Consider the following 20386-nt stretch of genomic DNA (forward strand, 5'->3'; position numbering starts at 1 on the left):
TCAGAGATAAACTCTCGAACATCTTGAACCACGATGCCAAAGAACTAAAAATCCCTAGGCAGACTCACGTAACCCTCACTAAGGATGGTTGCCATGATTGTCAGGATTCTAGATCCAGGCAGAGAGTTGCACTCTCCATTCAGGATTGGGGAAGTGGGTCTACTGTGCTCCTCCCAGTATTCTTTATTACTTTGAAGGTTATGAACTTAAGTCTTGTGTTTCTTCAACTCTGCAGTCACCACATCTCAAATACCACAGTTCATTCTGGAGGGGCTGGTTCTCTGGTATTAAGGATTAGGAGCAGAGGAGAGATTCCCACATGTTCTAGATAGGGTTTTTCAAGTCATGTTGAAGAAAGCACCATGGAACGATGGCCTGCTGCAGTTGTAGGACCCCAGAAATGAGGAGGGCACCCCATGAAGGATGGCTGGTCAGTTGCTTGAATTCCCTCAGGGTCTATGATGTTAAAGAAACATATTTTACAGAAAAGATCAGAAAATGAAAATATCAGAGAGCCTTTGTTTTGCTAGTTCTCTACTTTAATTACCAACTATATTTTCTTTTCCCGAATATGCTTGGTAAGATTCTGCTGGGTGGGTAAACTACTTGTTGGGTAAAAGTGAGTCTCTTTGACTATAAAATATATTATACCTTCAAACATACTGGATTTTGTTCCAGGGATGAAAATAGGACCTTTTATTGTATTTCTAGAGAAGAGAACCTAGGTTTGTTATTTAAGAAGGGAAAACTCCAAGGAGAAAAAGGAAGGATTATTAAAACAATCCTGAAGACTCAAGGTGTGCCTTTTAAATTCTTGCTGGGATAGTGGAGTCTGGCTGGCAAGGCAAGATTGAAGTTGAGAAAATGTACGATTCTAAGTGAAAGTCTTGGTCCTTTAATCTCAAGTCAAGCTAAAACAAAGCTTAAATGAGTGAAATGGTGAATGAGACCCAACTCCTAAAATAAGTGGAAATTTGGGATGAAATCTACCATCTTTATTGCTGGATCTCTGCTTAGTTCCTCTGCCAGTCTCCCTGAACTGCGAACCAAAGTGTATTTCTCTTTCTGGGTGGATTTTATGGCTTCATGGCAATTCACATCAGTCTTGAAGATCTGAGTAGAAGTGTTTTTAATTTCCTAGTTGTTTTTAGCCTAACAAAGAGAATGAATGCTAAGTAAATCAGAAATATATTCAAAAACTAAACTCCTTAGACATCATCTTAAATTTTATTTATAAAATTAGTGGAAATTTCCATTATGTGTCATGTTGATTTTTGCATAATATGTTGTGAAATTTTGGGAGCAAGTAATTGTTTTTCTTTTGAAAAAGTTCTTGAGAAATTTCTATTTCCTGTTTGTTCAGTTATTCGGTCATTGGCATGTTTAATTGAAATTTTTTACTTTATGTCATTGACCATTTTTTGGTAACAGTTTAATGATTTTGGGAAAATTTTTTTTGTAATTATTGCAGGGTTTCCTGAATAACAACTGTGCTTTCCCTTAATCTGAAACTTTTATGACTAAAATATTTTTCTCTGACAAATATAGCATCAAATAAATGTTTTGAGGCCAAAGGTTTCATAGAAGTTTATTTTTTTAAATAAAATTACTGACAATTATCCCTTAGATAAATATTATTTCCTTACTTCTCTGTCAGTGAAGTTTATTCATTCGATATTTCTTGAGCATTTGCTATGGGACACAAGTTCAGTGTTTATTAGTGACCAGACACCTTCCCGCCCTCATGGAGCCTGTTTTTAATGACAGTAGTGAAATACCAAATCTATAAAGTGTCTTTAGAATAAATAGGAAATGTGAAACAAGGCACAGAAAGAATCAGTTATGTGCGGCGGAGGGGGAGGGGTTGGTGTTGCAGTTTTTGCCAGGTAGTTGGAGAAAATCTGGTCATGTGATGTTTTGGAGCAGTCTTGAAGGGAAGGAAGACACTGTGTATCTCTGGGGAAGCATATTCTAAACGGAGGGAATAAGAAGTTCCCTGAGACAGGAATGTGCACAGTATTTGAAGAATAGCACGGAGGCCAGAGTGAGTGGATTGGGAACAGGTGTAAGAGACATGGTTGGGTGTGGGGCACTCACAGCTTGTGCAGAGCCCAGCAGGCCCTTGTGAGGTCTTTTGACTTGTATCCTGAAAGAGATGGGAGGTCACTGAAGGGAGGAGTGCCATGATCTGACTGCCGAACATTTAAGGATGCTCTGAATGCTGTGTGAGTAAAAGCTGTAGGAAGGCAGAGTTGGAAGCAGGAAGTCAAGCTGGGAGACGTGAAATGATCCAGACAGAAGATGAAAGTGAATTGCACCAAAGTGTTTGCCATGAAGAAGGTGGTGAGAACTTATTCCCCTGGACATAGAGCTAACAGACCTTGCATGTTGTACTGCATCTCACATAACCAAAAAACGATCAAGAATAGATTTGCCATTTTCAAAGACAGGGGAAGACTTGAAGAGGAACAGATTAGATTGTGGGTACAGGAAAGAACCAGAGCTTAATTTTGAATGTTTGCTTGGGATGACCACTAGACTTTAGACACCTACCTGACAGAGTCCCGGAAGCAGCTGTACAATTGGGTACTCGGATGTATACATAAACACACACATCTCCAGTGCCTATATGCACATATACAAGATCGAGGGGTCCAGGCCAGAGTTAAACATTCTCTATCCAGAAATCTGTATAAGGCATCTAAATCCATGAGGTAGGATGATAGCATCTGTCAAGTTGATATAGAAAGGAAAGGGCTACAGAGATTGAGCTCTAGAGCCTTCCCCTGAACAGAATCAGGAAGAGCAGGGGCCAGCAAGGTAGGAGAGAACCATAAGAGGACAGGGTAACCTAGAAGCCAAGTAAAGAAAGTGTATCATGAACCAGAGTGGTTCTTCTGTGTCAAATAGGCTGGAGGTTTGACTCATAAGGAGCTAGAGGATTTACCGTTGGATTTGAAGGCCAGGGGTGACCTTCACTGGAGCAGCTTTGAAGTGTTGACAGCAAGAGCTTGGCTCTGGCAGGTTCAAGAGAGAATGGGAGGGGAGGTGGTGGAGGCAACCAGCAGAGCCTCTCTTCAGAGGGGTTTGGCTGTAAGGAGAGCTGGGAAATAGAGTGGAACCTGCAGGGGAACGGAATGGGGATGATGAGAGGAGAGGTGTTTTTGACAGATGGGACGTGGTACAGCAGCTGTGCCTGCTAATGGGAACAAACAGGGAGGAGGTCTTTGGGCAAGAGGGGAAGGGGATCCATTGCTTTAATGGACGGTTGATCCTAGGGAGGATCACCTCCTGTATTGGGAGAAAGCAGGATTACTGTCGATCCAGGTAAGTTGGTAGCCTAGCTTTGTAGCTTCTCTTTTCTCCATGAAATAATAAGGGAAGTCACACTTGAGCACAGCTAATTAGCTGCAGCATTTCTGCCAAACGAATATTTTGGGAACTGTATTTACATTTTTAAACATGGCATATGTTTAGTACCTGCTTTATGAGAAATAAGCCATTCTTCAAGAAACTAAGAATATATCCAGAAGTGTATTCTTAAATGATTTAATATACTTGCTTCCTTTGCCTCTTTATATATCTATCTTCTTACATGTATAAAAATGTAAGGAAATCATGGAGGCCTCTGTAAGAGGTGAGGAACTGACACAGTTTCCTTCAGTGAATATTAAGAGAGCATTGAAAGGAGGGGGCACAGATGTTTTAGTTTATATCACCTGCACAGCAACTATATCTCCCTACCTCTTCATTCAGTTAGTTCTCTGTGGAAGAACTCCAAGAGATGGTGCAGGACTGTAACCCTAGATTCTCATCTGAGAAAGTGCCCACAGCAGAACTAGTTACCTCTGTTTCCCTCTAGAAGAATTTTCCGTGACTGGGGCAACCTGATGAAGTAATAGATTTGACACATTTCTGTTTACATAGCACCTTCTTGAGAACGGGGTACTCTATTGGCATTATTTTAATAGTCCAGGAGGAGTTAAGCAAGGCCAGAGAGCCGAACAATCAAGTCCTGTTATTCTAAGCATTATTTAATGTGTTTATGATTTGTCCTTCAAAGAATCCTTGGCCCGGGGGTCGGCAGTGGGTTGCAAAGCTGGAAAATGAGCTGTTCACTTCATTTCTTTCCCACGTGACCTGGGTATTGAATCGGCTCCTCAGTCTCTTTAAATAGGCCCCCGTCCCCTAGGCAGGATGGTGCCTTTTACCCACGGAGACAATGCTTCTCCTTCCGAGGATGTTGCTGGTGCTGGTTGGCCCCTCTTGTTGACGTTGGGTGAGGGCTGAGTCACAGCATTCTGGTTGGATGCGAGGAGAGACACTTTGTTCATGACCTCTGATGTGAATCTTGAACTTGTTATATTTATTTCTTTGGCTGCCTTTGCTTTTGGTCACATCCTAGTTTAATGACTGAAAGATGGCAGCTGTGCTTTTTTCTAGACTGAAGTCCATTTGTCAAGGACAGTGTTCGCATTTTTAAGTTTTGCTCTGTTGTTAGGATTGGGAAGCAGAAATGAAAGGTTTTTGTACTGGGGAGGGTATCGGCCTCGCTTCCACCCCATTTGTCTTTCAGTCTGAATGTCTGTGGTTTGTTTTAACCATGTGCCAGCACCCCTTCTTGGTGGTGTGAATGCACACAGGGTCTGGCAGGATCTGTAAACAGGATGTTGACTCTCAAGTGTCTTGATTGAGTCACTCGGAGGCTCAGTGGAGGCGCTATGTTGCCTCGGGCAATCTGTTTCTAGCCAAGGACTCTAAAACCCAAAGTGCCTGGTAAAGATTTCTGGGACTGATTTACCTATGAGGATCTACAAATCACATGTTTTCATCAGAGGGACTGAGCATGAAAGCTGTGCCAAGAGTTGCCCTATTAACTTCTTTTTTTTAATTATTATTATTTTTTAATTTAAATTTATTTATTTTAATTGGAGGCTAATTACTTTACAATATAACCCTATTAACTTCTGACTGGGCTGACTTCGGCTTCAGAGATTTGAAATACTTCAATCAGCCAATGGGTGCAGCTAGGAATGATCTTCCAGGGGTTTGAACTGTGGGCTTCACTTTTCATCACTGGTAAACCCAGAGGTGCACCAGAGAGACCTGTGAGCCCCGATCTCTGTGGGGTTGTTTAGTCATCCTTTGAGTCTCTTTGTTTATTCCACATTAATTGGGTTACCTACTTTATTCCCTTGTGGCTCAGCTGCTAAAGAATCTGCCTGCAATGCGGGAGACCAGGGTTCTATCCCTGGGCTGGGAAGATCCCCTGGAGAAGGAAAAGGCTACCCACTCCAGTATTCTGGCCTGCAGACTTCCATGGACTTATAGTCCTTGGGGTCGCAAAGAGTCGGACACGACTGAGCGACTTTCACTTTCTCTTTCACGGGGCCCTTGGGTATTAATTTATTCAAGGCTTTTGAGGGAGATGCCTCTTAAAGACCAAATGAATTCCCACTGAACTCTTGCTAAGTCACTTCAGTCATGTCCGACTCTGTTCGACCCCATAGACGGCAGCCCACCAGGCTCCCCCGTCCCTGGGATTCTCCAGGCAGGAACACTGGAGTGGGTTGCCATTTCCTTCTCCAATGCATGAAAGTGAAAAGTGAAAGTGAAGTCGCTCAGTCGTGTCTGACTCTTAGCGACTCCATGGACTGCAGCCCACCAGGCTCCTCCGTCCATGGGATTTGCCAGGCAAGAGTACTGGAGTGGGGTGCCATCGCCTTCTCCGACTGAACTCTTGAGAGATGAGTAAATTCAGCTCATCACATGCCAAGAATTTCAAACTCGGTATTGTATCATGAAACTTACTCTTCACATAATACCCTAGATATGATGAAATGATTTTAAAGAAGTGGAAATGATTTGAAAGGAGTGAACATAGGTAAGACTATTTTCTAATGCATTTAATGTCTACGCAGATCCTCTGAGAGCTCTGGATGACAAAATGTCAAACAGTTGAGTTTTTCAGTATTGATTTTCAGATTGATATGGAAAACTAAAACTAATTATAGTGAAGAAATATTCTAAATGCTTCTGTAGACACAGGATCCATTGAGAATACAAATGTCTGTTTTAGAATTAGATTACTTTATAGTAGGATACTTATGAAACACAAGGGGGGAAATATAAAATATATCTTCTATTTCCAAGAAGTTGTGAGTGTTAAAAACTCAGAATTAAGTCATGTGAAACTGTCTCTGTCTTTTGAAAATACAGATAATTCTAGGCCAAAAAGAATTTTTTTTGGCCAAGAAACATACTAAAAACAATAGGCCTAGAGAATCTCAAGTGCCTATAAAGTGACTACGGTAGCTGGGAGGTAAAATGGGAATAATGATGAAGGGCTTGCTTTCTTTGGATGTCTCAGTTCACCTAAGTGAGCATAATTTAGGTAACGGGATGGGCATCTGCATGGCAGCTGCTGATACTACGAGTTAATGCCAGAGAAGACAAAATACTTGGCACACCATTTTCATCTTCATTATTGTACTAGGAGCCAGAAAAAATAGAAGTTTATATTCTTTTGAAGTGGGATGATGTTGTCTCCTTTTTTCCCCCGGGCTTCACACACTTAGACACACAAAGTGTTCTCAAGATATTTGTAAGCGTGGTCTGACAACTTAAGCTGATTTTTTTTTCCTTCTACTGTAAAAAAAAAAAAAAAAAATCAAACTAGGTGAGTTTTGTCTGTTTTAGAATCAGCATTCCATTGTAGTTTTTAAAATGTATGAGGTGGCTCAGATGGTGAAGAATCCTGCAATGCAGGAGACCAGGGTTTGATCCCTGAGTTGGGAAGATCCCCTGAAGAAGGGCATGGCAACACATATTCTTGCCTGGAGAATTGCACGGACAGAGGAGCCTGGTGGGCTACAGTCCATGGAGTTGCAAAGAGTTGACACGACTGAGCGACTAACACACTTTCACTTTCATAATCCACCCCAAATTTTAAATGTCCTGAAAGCATGTAAAGCACTGGTTTGAAAACTGTTTCTTTAAATAAAGTTTTATTGGAACACAGCCACACTCATTCATTGACATACAGTTTTTCACAGTCTGCTTTCCTGCTACCGCAGCAGAGTTGAATGGTTGCAGCAGAGTCCTGTAGGCCTACGGCTCTAAAATATTCACTGTGTAGCTCTTTGTAGAAGAGGTTTCTGGGTGCCTTCTTGGAAGGGCCTGGAAAACCTGGTAGGCCACTAAGATACCTCCCCACCCCAGAGTATGTATCCTGATCTGTGTTAGAACCACTGGTGAATGAGAAACAGTCTTAGAAAAACATTTGAAAAGAATTGAGGGCATTTCTGCTCCAGAAGAATCGTTTTCTTTTCAGTGAGAGGGCCAACCCAAGTGGATCTTCTCAGATCCCTTGTAACGTCAGCCTTCTTGGCTTCTGTTGTAATATCTTTGACGAGTTGAAGGGCTGCCATGTGAAAGAGGCATTAGATCGTGAGGGGAGGTGAACTAGAATTAATGAGTATAGCCGACTGTGAGGACATAACTTCAGCTTAAGAATAGCATTTTTGAGAAACAGCTCATGACTAGAATGTGCCATCTTAGTGGGTAATGAGCTTCCTGTTCCTACAGATGTTCAAATAAAAGAAGTCAGAATATATTTGAAGCCCCATTCCAACCTTGAAATTCTGATGGCTCCTTTGGTTTAATGTTTTTGTTTCCAAGCTCAGATTTGACCACGTTTTGTTGAGGGCCTATAGAGGCTTCTTGGATGATTGTCTGAAAATACAATCCTGGTCAAACAAAGCAGTGTAAAGGGGGAAGAATCTCTTCTGTTGGACAGGGGATGGCAGGAGATGGGCTGACCCAACGGCAGGCTTTTCCTATGGCAACAGCAGTAACACAGTGACACCAGGAAGAGCACTGCTTCCAACCAGCCTTAAAGCTTCAGAGAAGAGTCATCTCTCTTCCACTCTCTTGAGCTGCTGCTACCATCTTTGTTTTCTGCCTAGGCTCCTGGGAAGTGAAAGAACCTGGCTGGGGGCATTCCACAAATGTGGATCTCCAAATAGGGTTTCTGTATTGTGCTTTGCCAGAGTTTATACTGGGGCTTGGCTGCAAGTGACAGTTCTGGATGAAGTCATCTCTTCTCTGTGCAGCTCTGTTGTTACCACACAAAAGCAGCCGTAAATACGGAAATGCATGAGTGGCTGTGTTCCAATAAAACTTTATTTACAAAAGCAGACAGTGGGCCAGATTTGATCCCAGGGCCATAACTTGCTGACCCCTGATAAACCGGGCAAGTTAAAACTGGCTGGAAAATATCAGTTCTAATTCTCTCAAATTTTGCAGAAAAAGTGAGATGGCAGATCCAAGATCATAGCATGGTAGAGCCAGGATTACCACCCAGAATCTGACTTGAAGATGGGTGCCAATTCTATGATGTTATGCTGCCTCTGTCTTGTAACAGGTGGTAGCACCTGGTGTTTTTTTTTTTTTTTTTTTTTCTTAAAGGGCTGTATGAGTGAAAGAAATACCTACTTTAGGTGGCGTGTGAAGAGCCACAGTGAGAGCTCCGGGATGGCATTTTAACAGAGGCCAACCTTTTAGCCCCAGGGACTTGGCCTCCCTTTTTTTTAGATGGACCTTGTTCACAGTAAAACAAAATATAGGTTGAAAAATTTTATATGGAGAAAGAGTGCCCCAGAGTTGTGAAAAAGCACTGGGCTCCCGCAGCTGCGTCACAGGATTTGATCACTTCAGCTGGGAGTGCCAGGAGATTTGAGACAGATGTTTTCAGACATGCCGCATGCCTAAAACATTTCCAGGGGTCGGGCTGCAAATAGTGACTTAATAAGTGGAGGAACAGGGAAAGTATGCACGTCGAGGACACAGGAGTTTATTCAGCACTAGGTGCACGGCCAACCTCTGTGCGTTACATCTGCCTGTCAGGGCTGGCTCTTTCATCTGTCGTGCCCTCCGTACTGCTCTTTGTCTGCCCGTGAATAAAGTACAGCATTGTGGTTAGTAATCCCACTCCAGTGACTCGACTTCAAATGTGGTTTTGGAGTGCATCCCAGAGTTCTGTTTGCTAAGCTTCCTACTCCTGTTTCAGAGACACCACTGGATACAGAGCAGCGAGCACTAAAGGCTTCCCTCTTTCCTTAAACCTGTCGGGTTGTGGGCTCTCTCTTTCCCCCTCTCCTTCCTTTCTCTTTTTCCTTTTTTTTTTTTTTAAACCTTCCAAGACAAGTTCATGGATACTAAGCTGATGTGTTTGTTGTTCTTTTTCTCTCTGCCTCCGCTCCTAGTGAGTAACCACACTGGCCGCATCAAGGTGGTCTTTACTCCGAGCATCTGTAAAGTGACCTGCACCAAGGGCAGCTGTCAGAACAGCTGTGAGAAGGGGAACACCACCACTCTCATTAGTGAGAATGGTCACGCTGCCGACACCCTGACAGCCACGAACTTCCGAGTGGGTGAGTTCCTCCACGGTCCCTAACTGTCCTGACTGACTAGCGTTTGATGAGATCGTAGCATTTAGACACCCCCTCCATTCACACTGCTGTCTGCTTGAATGGGTTTCTGTCTACCAGTACGAATATGCTGCCTTCACTAGATCTTTTAAATTACTTTCAGAATCATTTTTAACTTGGTTTTTGGTTTCTGAGAGAGATGGCAAGGAGAGTATTACCCTTGGTTACTTATCATGGACACAGCCTGTGGTGATGGGGAGGTATCGGGAGACAGGAGGAAAGAGGCTTTAAGTTAAGACCCCGATGTACAGCTTGCATTGACCCATTTCAGATTTTATCTGCTTGGTGATAAGTCGAATTTACGTTAGATTTGACTTATATGAGGAAATTTGGGTGGTGGTGATGAAACTTTTATAAATAGCCAGGTTCTAAAAAATTTCTTAAAATTGTCAAATATGTGTGTTTTCAGTTGTAGAAAGGGATACAGACTTGCATCTTTTGCCACGTTTCTGCTGTGTATCAAAAGGCAAAATTATAAGTTTGATGTATGACATGGATTTGGGGGAAGATATGCTCCTGGATTACTGTCAGCACTTAAAACCTTTTAATCTTTCATAATCTAAATATGAACTATGGTAGTTACTGCAAAAAGGCTTTTCCTTTTACATTCTTGTTTCTTTTTACTACTTTGTAAATGGAGAAAGTATTGCAGTCCACTGAATGCTGTCACACTGCCATGTTGTCATTCAATACGGTATTTTTGTCACGGAAAAATGTCTTTTATTATTTTTTGACCAATTATGGTTTGCCATGTGTACTCAAATAATCACAGACACCCACGTTACTTTATGAGTTACTCACAAGAATAACCCAAATGTCAGACAGATAATAACACTGGCTAGATCTGGTCTTTTTATGGAATATTGCTGTTTAGTCTTGGGAGCATGTGTCTAGGGGGTGGGGGGGTGTCTGTTTCAAACTGATTTCCATCAAGACCAAATACAAGGAAGCAGTTTAAGTCCTCATTAGCTCTTTGATTATCCTGCTGCTCTATTGTGACTCGGGTTTCTTTGGAGGTTGAAGCACTGTTCTTGATAGTCTATACTTGGAAAAAACATGTGCCCATAGATACTATTTAAAGGGGTATTGTTAATTTCCTGGTGATGATCGGGGTACTTCGGACATATTTTTAAGAAGAATTTAGCTGCTAGGTGCCAAATGGCATATTATGCTTTAGCAGGGCAGGGAGCTGAGTCTAATGGGAAGTGTGTTTAAACTGATGATCGGGGAAACTGGATTTTGATCCCGGTGCTGCTGCTAACTAGCTAATCCATGGGACGTGACAGTTAATATTTCTGGACCTTAGTTTTTCTCGCCCATAAAATAAATGGTTTCTATTTAGTGGCTTCTAAAATTCAGTCCATCTCTAAAAACCTTAGGACTTCTTTATCAGTAATAAGCGAAACTGTTTTTTGGCATTTTTGGAGGGCTATAGACAAGGAAGGGGAGAAGAAGTTCCCAATTAGGTTATTATGAGCTAAATGGCTTTTTTCCATTTTTACTATCCTTGATTGCCTTCCTTATTCTCATTGCTTTTCTTCCTTTTCCATCATCGATAATGTCTGCTTCTCTTCCTTTTGTCTCTTTTCATAAAGCTTTACAGTAGAAATGACAGAGTAATTGGGTGGGTGGTAATTTTTTGGCTTATGGTGTATTCACTTCGAAACTAAATATTTGAAGGCTTTGAGGAGCAGAGGAAGTCTACTTGTTAAAACACGCTGCACGCTTTCCTCTCTGGCATTTAAGCAGATGTTTAGGAACAGGATACACACAGCCTGTTCAAAATACAAAACGGAGCCCAGCTATTTACTGAAAAATCTTAGAACCAAAACTCAACTCTGCCACAAAAGGATTGACAAAGTAGTTTGATTTTAAGAAGGAATAATAAAAGGAAGAGGGCAGAGTAATGAATAATTTCACATCGGAAATTATGGGAAATGTTTCATTTATACCCTGAGCCGTTTCTCTTTTCTGCTTTAATTCCAGTACAGGGTGATTTGACAGACAAGTTTTTAAAATTATTTTGTTTAAGATGGTAATTTTGTAGAATTTGGAGATTATGATTTGCTAGAAATAGAGAATTTCAGAAATTCATTTTTAGGCATCTAAGATACCTTCTTGAGATGTACTGGTTTTAGATGATTTTATTACTTGCAGAAAGTGGTTTTCTAATTGGTTTTCCTCACTCTGTATATGTATTATATATATCTATATATATCTCTGTATATATATATACACACACACACAATGTGTTAAATCTTTTGACAAATAAGATGTGTTACATGGAAAATAGTGGTTTGAGGAAAATTCAAAATGTAATTTCTCAGCTACTTTTTGGCCTCTGATGTTTAAGGCTACTGAGATGTGGGGGCTGGCAAACTTTTCAGGGGCCGGAGAGTGAGTATTTTAGACTTTGCAGCCCACACGGTGTGTGTCACACTCTGTCCTGTGTGACCTGGTGACATCAGCCATGGATGGTAGGTATGGGAATGGGTGTGGCTGCATTGTAGCCTTCGATGGGCTGAATTTGACTCTAGTGCCAGCATTTGCTGACTCCTGCCCCCAAAGAGTCAAAAAAAAAAAAAAAATACAGGGAAAACAATATAGATTTCGTAATTAAGGTACCTTAATTAAATAATCCATTTTGATGATCAGAATAGCAGAAACAAGTTTTAACATTTCCATGGTGAAGTCCAGGTAGAATAGATGTTCATGTCACCATATTTTTGGACAAGGAAACTGAGGCACACTGGCTTCAGTGAGTCTCCCTTCATTACGCAAGTCAGCCAGCTGGGGCTAGAGCCCAGGTCTCCTTGTGTCTGCTTTACCTCCCTGGCGTCTGACTGTGATGTGTAGGAGGGATAAAGTAAAGGAAGAACCTGAGGGAGTTAGGTTTTCTGAGTAGGCTGGATGTTACAACAGAGAATAAGCAACTGGTGTTTAAGAGCCCTGGATTTGAACACTGGCTTCTTCGTGTCCATTGGTCGTGCTCATCTGGCTCTCGGTCCTGTCCTGGTCCAGGTCACTCGTCCACACAATGCAGGTTAGATAGTGGGTAGGTTGAGGGTTATAGCAGGCGCAGGGGTGACATTGGTTCCTTTTTTTGGGGGGGCGGGGGGAGTGCACCCTATGGCATGTGGAATCTTAGTTCCCCACCAGGGATTAAACCCACACCCCCTGCAATAGAAGTGCAGAGTCTTAACCATTTGACCGCCAGGGCAGTCCCCTCCTTCTTTTGTTTTTGGTGCTGCTTCTGTGTTGTCTTTCTGGTCTTGGTGACTGTGAGTCTGGACTGTTCAGATGTGAGAGGCAGGTGCTTTTCTCATGACCATTAAGCATATAGTCTCTTTTCCTGGTAATTAAGTGGGAGAAATAACTATAACTTCTGTTTAATTTGACTCTAAAAGTGAAGCCTGGATGAAGATGATGTCCACAAGAAATACTCTGAGATTCTAGGATAATCTCTATTTTGTGAATGTGATGTTGACATGATGTAACAGAATACTTGCATTAAGTGGAATCTTCTGTGAAGCAGACTCTAAATATGACTTTTTTTTGGAGGCACACTTCCTTGCCCTGTCCTGCCTTTACCTCTCTCTCTTTTTTTGATTAAAAACAATCCCACAGCATTTTTTGTCATCTGATAATAACATGCTGTTACTGCTGAGTCACAGAGAGTCATGTTTGACTCTTTGCAGCCCTATGGACTGTAGCCCACCAGGCTCCTCTCTCCATGGGGATTCTCCAGGCAAGAATACTGCAGTGGGTTGCCATGCCCTCCTCCAGAGGGCAATAACATGAGGGTGAGCTAAACAATATGAATACATGTTTTAGTACATTTCTAACGAAGGATGCCTAAAAAACACACCATATTGCCAAGTGATTTCTCGCTTCACTGATCATTCCTAGTTGGAGACACTGTGGTACAGAGTAATGTTTCTCTCCTTTAGCATGATCTGACCCAGTTTTCTTGACTTTTAGAATGAATCTCTTTATCATTTAATGCGAGTTCATATGCTTATCAAAACCAATGATACAGCCCTCTGTATGCATGTTCACTTGCTCGTAAAGCTATACCTGAATCTGAGATCTATTTGCAAGTGTCTGAAGATGAGATCGATGGACTGCGCCATCACCTTCTTCACCATCTGGCCCTGGGCCCTGTGTGCCATGGTGGAAGCTCTCAGAAACCACACAGCCCTGCATACTATCTCAAAAAGCAGCTTTGGAATAGAAAGTGCCTTTGCCTTTTTTCCAAGATGGAAGCATATCCCGAGTTGGGTGGGCCAGCAGGTTAACTGTTGTTTGTTTTAATGGATTCTTTGCGTTTCATGGGGATGTCATGAAGATGACCTCCTGGGACTTTTAAGTTGTTGTTTATAGTTATAAGTTCTTCTAATAAGAAGAATATAGAAATTCTATGTTGTCACAACCAGAATATTTCAAATAAAATAATACTGTTGTCTGGCATAACTTACTTGCAGAGAGAGAGAGTGAAAGGCAATCATGATTGCTAAACTAGCACATGTGGTTTCTGTGATGCTCTTTTCTCTGCGGAGAACATGAGGGACTCATGTTCTGTTAGCACCAATTGAATACTGACGAAAAGTATTTGATAATGTGTGGGTTGGCCAAAAAGTTTGTTCGGGCTAATGGACAAACCCAAATGAACTTTTTGGCTAACCCAGTAAGAACTATGACCCCATGTTATTTCGTTTGGTTCCTGTTTCCCCTGAGCGAGGTAAATATCCATATTTTGTAGATATGAGTTCCAAGGCTTTAGTGGTTTGGTCAAAGATGACTTTAAGTCAGGTTTTTTATTTCAGAGTCTAAAAGCCTCTTATCCTCCTGTGGTGCCTCCTATGTTAAGGAATCAGGTAGACAACTCTGTGCTAGAATTTCCAGAACAAAAAAAAATCATAAACTGTCCTCTAAGTGCTTATGCTTTGAGGCGGAGATGAGGAATATGTGTAAACAACCCCTGTTTAAGGTAGAAAACGCATAGCAGAACCCCAGAGGAGGAGCTACCACTTCTAGCTGAGGAAGAATACTTTGAGAGAGAAGGGATGGCACGCGACTTTTCTGTTTAGTTTTTCATGCTCTCCTTAGCTGCTAAACCTGTTGGCTTCTAGGCGGAGCTGGGTAAATGCTTGTTGTCTGATGATAGACTGATGGGGATGATGCAGCTTGACACGGTGATACATCCCCAAATAAGGGTGGATGGGAAGGAAGAATGAACCCTTTAGACTGAGACCTGGAAACAAGAGGTCACAGGTGGTATATGGAAATTGAGAGGAGTTACATATAAACTCGAATGGTGGTAATATACTAGATGTCGGGGCTGGGAAGGTAGACTGGAGCAAGGCCATGGAGCACCTTGAATTTTAAGCTTAAGCATTTGGATTTTAGTCTTTCAGAACTTACTAAGAGAGTTCTCTGAAAAGGTTGTCATTTTGAAGGAGAGAGAGGGAAGGTTTCTCAGTTTTTTAGGCAGGAAACTAGTGGTCTAATCATCTAAGCTTTGAACAGCCCATAATTATGCCAACAGCCTCTAGCCACTTTCACCTGTTTTGAGGTTGGTTTGCTGCCCTACACTGGGGATCTCCCCACGTATGGCACAAAGCCATCTCAACACCATAGTGTTGTGGGGTGGAAAGGAAGCCTCTGTGATAATACACTCGTTATATAGGTTCTCCTCATAAGGATGGAAGGAAATTCACTCTTAATGAGGCATTAAATAAACCAGCATCACTGCTCAGGATGGAGAAGCATTGAGACTTTGGGGGAGCAGCTTAGGTCAGACACTCAGGCCTTCACCTTCTTGTCATTGTTCAGATCCCTTGACAGTCATCCAGCACAGAAACCAGGGGAAAGCAACACGTCACTCTTTGAATTGGCACATATATTTCCTCCTTAATGCATTATACAGGCTGTATGTTTTTGAAAGATGAGCCAATACAATATTAAGAAAATGGTTGCTTTCATTTGGACAATTTAGAGTGGTTATGAACTTGTCCAACTACTCTGAAATATATTTGGCATTCTCAAATTATCTTCTAATACTTAGTAAATATCATAATGTAGAGCATTTCCTTTATTTAAGCTGTGAAGCATCCATAAAAGACTTTGCATTGGGGACATTAATTTATCTCATATATACTTATTGAACACCTACTGTGTGCCAGGGACTGGTTTAGGCCTTAGGAATATAGCAATGAACAAGATAGGCAAAGTCCTTGCTCTCCTGCTATATTAAAAATATGTTGCAGTAAAACGTATGAACCTTAGGACATTATGCTGAGTGAAATGAGCTAATCATGAGAAGACAAATATGATTCCATTTACGTAATGCTTAGAATAATCAGATTCTTAGAGTAGTAGTAGTTGTTGCTGGTGTTGGTGAAAACGGGGAAATAAGGAATTATTTCATGAGTACCAAGTTTCTGTTTGAAGGTAACAATCAAAAGATTATATGAATATACTTAGCACTGCTGAACTGTACACTTAGAAATGGTAAAGATAGTAAATTTTATGTCACATATATTCAACCAAAAATTAAAAAACTACAAACTAGTGAGTGTACTCTCCAAGAGGGTATCGCAAATCCTAAAAGATGATGCAGTTAAAGTGCTGCACTTAATATGCCAGCAAATTTGGAAAACTCAGCAGTGGCCACAGGACTGGAAAAGGTCACTTTTCATTCCAGTCCCAAAGAAAGGCAATGCCAAAGAATGTTCAAACTACCACACAATTGCACTCATCTCACTGGCTCAGAGGTTAAAGTGTCTGTCTCCAATGCGGGAGACCCGGGTTTGAACCCTGGTTTGGGAAGATCCCCTGAAGAAGGAAGTGGCAACCCACTCCAGTATTCTTACCTGGAGAATCCCATAGATGGAGGATCCTGGTAGGCTACAGTCCACGGGGTCGCAAAGAGTTGGACACGACTGAGCGACTTCACTTCACTTCACTTCACTTCACACTCTAGCAAAGTAATGCTCAAAATTCTCCAAGCCAGGTTTCAACAGTATGTGAACCGAGAACTTCCACATTTTCTAGAACTTCCAGTTCAAGCTGGATTTAGGAAAGGCAGAGGAATCAGAGATCAAATTGCCAACATCCGCTGGATCATCAAAAAGCAAGAGAGTTCCAGAAAACCATCTACTTCTGTTTTATTGACTATGCCAAAGCCTTTGACTGTGTGGATCACAACAAACTGTGGAAAATTCTTCAAGAGATGGGAATACCAGATGGGAATATACCTTACCTGCCTCCTGAGAAATCTATGCAGGTCAGGAAGCAACAGTTAGAACTGGACATGGACCAACAGACTGGTTCCAAATTGGGAAAGGAGTACATCACGGCTGTATATTGTCACCCTGTTTATTTAACTTATATGCAGAATACATCATGCAAAATGCTGGGCTGGATGAAGCACAAGCTGGAATCAAGATTGCTGGGAGAAATATCAATAACCTCAAATATGCAGGTGACCCCACCCTATGGCAGAAAGTGAAGAAGAACTGAAGAGCCTCTTGATGAAAGTGAAAGAGGAGAGTGAAAAAGTTGGCTTACAACTCAGCATTCAGAAAACTAAGATCATGGCATCCAATCACTTCATGGCAAATTGATGGGGAAACAATGGAAACAGTTAGAGACTTTATTTTTTGGGGCTCCAAAATCACTGCAGATGGTGACTGCAGCCATGAAATTAAAAGACACGTGTTCCTTTCAAGAAAAGCCATGAAAAATGTAGATAGCATATTAAAAAGCATAAACATCACTTTGCCAACAAAGGTCCATCTAGTCAAAGCTATGGTTTTTCTAGTAGTCATGTATGGATATGAGAATTGGACCATAAAGAAAGCTGAGTGCAGAAGAATTGATGCTTTTGAACTGTGGTGTTGGAGATGACTCTTGAGAGTCCCTTGGATTGCAAAGAGATCCAACCAGTCAACCCCAAAGGAAATCAGTCCTGAATATTCATTGGAAGGACTGATGCTGAAGCTGAAGCTCCAATACTTTGACCACCTGATGCGAAGAGCTGATTCGTTGGAATGGGCAAGATTGAAAGCAGGAGGAGAATGGAAAGACAGAGGATGAGATGGTTGGGTGGCATCACTGACTTGATGGACATGAATCTGAGCAAACTCTGGGTATTGGTGATGGACAGGGAAGCCTGGCATGCTACAGTTCATGGGGTCACAAAGAGTTGGACGTGACTGAGCAGTTGAACTGAACTGAGTGAGTGTATACTACTATCAAATGTATACTACCAAAAATATTTTGCCAGAAACATTATTTATGATATAATGTCATGTAGTGATAGATACTGTGATGAAACGTTGAGAGGGGGAGAGGCTTGGGAGCCTTGGTGGAAGGCCTGGATCACTACTTCAAGTATGTCAGGAAGGATTCTCTGAGACGCTATTTAAGCAAAGACTTAAGTGAAGCTAGTGATGAGCTCTTGGAGGGAACACCACAAACTTATTAATCTAACTCTGTGACTGTGTTTGTTGTGTTATTTAAGCTGTAGAGCCTCTCCAAAGGCTGGTGTGAGAAGCATTTATTCAGACTTTCCCAAATGTCATTTTGGGTTGGTTTTAGCAATGTGTATTATATCAGGAAATCATTTAATAGTACCTGTAGATAAAGACCCTTATCTACAGAGGATAGAGGCAAGTAAGTCTTGTCCTCTGGGTGAAAAAATGGTCCTGGAATTTTTGCAAAAGGAGTCTTGGTTATTTATAGCAACAAGGATAGGGTCTTAGATGTAGAATCAAATTACCAGAAAAGCTGTAACTTCTTTAACATTATTTTGTATTAGACAGGTGACATGATTTTTGGCATGGAGCTTTTAAGTAAGGGAAATAAAATTAGTTCTGTTTATCAGGGCAGGTGTGTGTGTGTATTGGGGGAGGGTAGTGAATGGAAGGAGGCTTCACAGAAAGGTGGATCAGGGCAGGTGTGTGTGTGTGTGTGTGTGTGTGTGTGTGTGTGTGTGTGTGTGTGTGTGTTGGGGGAGGGTAGTGAACGGAGAAGGCAATGGCACCCCACTCCAGTACTCTTGCCTGGAAAATCCCGTGGACAGAGGAGCCTGGTAGGTTGCAGTCCATGGGGTCGCTAAGAGTCGGATATGACTGAGCGACTTCACTTTCACTTTTCACTTTCATGCATTGGAGAAGGAAATGGCAACCCACTCCAGTGTTCTTGCCTGGAGAATCCCAGGGACGGGGGAGCCTGGTGGGCTGCTGTCTATGGGGTTGCAGAGTCGAACATGACTGAAGTGGCTTAGCAGCAGCAGCAGCACTGAGTGGAAGGGGTCTTCATGGAAAGGTGGATCAGGGCAGGGGTGTGTGTGTCTGTGTGTGTTGGGGGAGGGTAATGAATGGAAGGGGGCTTCATGGAATGGTGGTTCAACCAAAGAGGGCCAATAGGTTAACACTAAAAGCCAAAATCGGGAGAAAATGAGATGCTATTTGACTGAAGGTGAAGATTCCTGAATGGGTAGTATAGAATGTATATACTATATATACTACACTATATAGAATGTATACTGAAGATACCCTGAGTGGGTAGTATAGAATGTATGTCTGTAGTTGGGACAGTTTGAAAAAAAGCCTTAGGTAAAAGAGGGTTCAGCAGTCTGTGAGGCTGTGAGAAAGGCATGTGTGATCGATTGTTCCTTTTAAGCCATGTCTGGCCTATATCATGGGGGTGGATGGGACTTCTTAAAGGAGTCTAGGCTAGCCTAGGATAAATGACCTTTCAAAATTCCTTGGAGTCTGCAACACAATGTCGCAAAGTGTGTGTTCTTTCCTCGTCTGTCAGCTTGAGCATGTGGAATGATCTTTGGAAAACTCTAAACTGCTCAGCTCATGAAACTCTCTCTGCTTCAGCTAAACTGAGCCTCTGGAGGTACTGAGGTCCCACAGTGCTCCGCGTCTTCAGTGCCTCTGTTCACACTGCTGCCTCTGCTGGGGTGGGGGGTGGTGCATTCCCCTACCTGCTCTGCCTGGGCATCACCCACTGCCTTTGCAGGAGTCAGCCAAGCGCCACTCTGGCTCCAGGGCCCCACTTTCCTTATCGGTAGCCATGCCCGTTTCTTCCACTGAGCTCTGAACTGCCTGCGAACAGGGCCCTGTGTTTCTTGTTGGCATCCCCCGTGTGGGTGCGGTACTGCACTTGGGAGATGCCTCACGCGTGCTGGTGGACAGAGTACATTGTCTCTGCAGGTGCGCGTGTGAGGATGGCATGCACACACCTACCCAGCACAGCCTCCTCGTGACTCCTTGGGCAACTGAAATTACAGGAGTGGAATAATCATCTGAGAAGTCTCTATAGGGTTTGGGGTCCTAGGGAAGAGCACAGTCCAGTGTCTGGAAGATGCATGAAAAAGGGTATGTTTGTAACACGTTGCCTGAAGTTTGGATTTTACATTAAAAATGTATTCATTTAGTTTTGACTGTATTGGCTCTTTGTTGCTGCAAGGATTTTTCTCTAGACGAGTTGAACAGGGGTTGCTCTCTGGTTGTGGTGTGCAGGCTTCTCAGTGTGCTGGTTTCTATTGTTGGGGAGCGCAGGCTCTACTGCATGCAGGCTTCAGTAGCTGCAGTTCCCAGGCTTTAGAATGCAGGCTCAGTAATTGTGGCGCACAGGCTTAGTTGCCCCTTGGCATGTGGGATCTTCCTGGACCAGGGATCAAACCTGTGTCTCCTGCATTTTCAGGCAGATTCTTTACCACTGAGCCACCAGAGAAGTCCTGGATTTTACACTTTTAACACTGACTGCAGTGTACTGGCTGCTCAGGGTGAAATGCAGTTAAATTCCTAGACCTTTAGTGTAACTTCCCACTACATGGAATTCCTGCTCCCTATTTCTGCATTTGTCTAAATACT

The 20386-nt window shown here is 42.3% G+C and overlaps 1 protein-coding gene across 12 annotated transcripts in view; it reads left to right on the forward strand.

Annotated features, from left to right (window-relative positions):
• LTBP1 (latent transforming growth factor beta binding protein 1) overlaps positions 1 to 20386 on the forward strand; it is a 456275-nt gene that overhangs the window by 175471 nt on the left and 260418 nt on the right. For 4 of the 12 annotated variants that reach the window (XM_070798479.1, XM_070798478.1, XM_070798481.1 and 1 more), the window contains exon 5: positions 9267 to 9434. The exons of 1 other annotated variant lie outside the window; for it this stretch is intronic. In XM_070798479.1, coding sequence (XP_070654580.1) covers positions 9267 to 9434 — 168 coding nt within the window. Of the gene's footprint in view, positions 1 to 9028; positions 9435 to 20386 lie in introns of those variants that run through there. 7 more of the 12 variants (XM_070798486.1, XM_070798485.1, XM_070798490.1 and 4 more) reach the window with 4 other exon arrangements.

Source organism: Bos indicus, chromosome 11 (assembly GCF_029378745.1).
Source record: "Bos indicus isolate NIAB-ARS_2022 breed Sahiwal x Tharparkar chromosome 11, NIAB-ARS_B.indTharparkar_mat_pri_1.0, whole genome shotgun sequence".
Taxonomy (NCBI): domain Eukaryota; kingdom Metazoa; phylum Chordata; class Mammalia; order Artiodactyla; family Bovidae; genus Bos; species Bos indicus.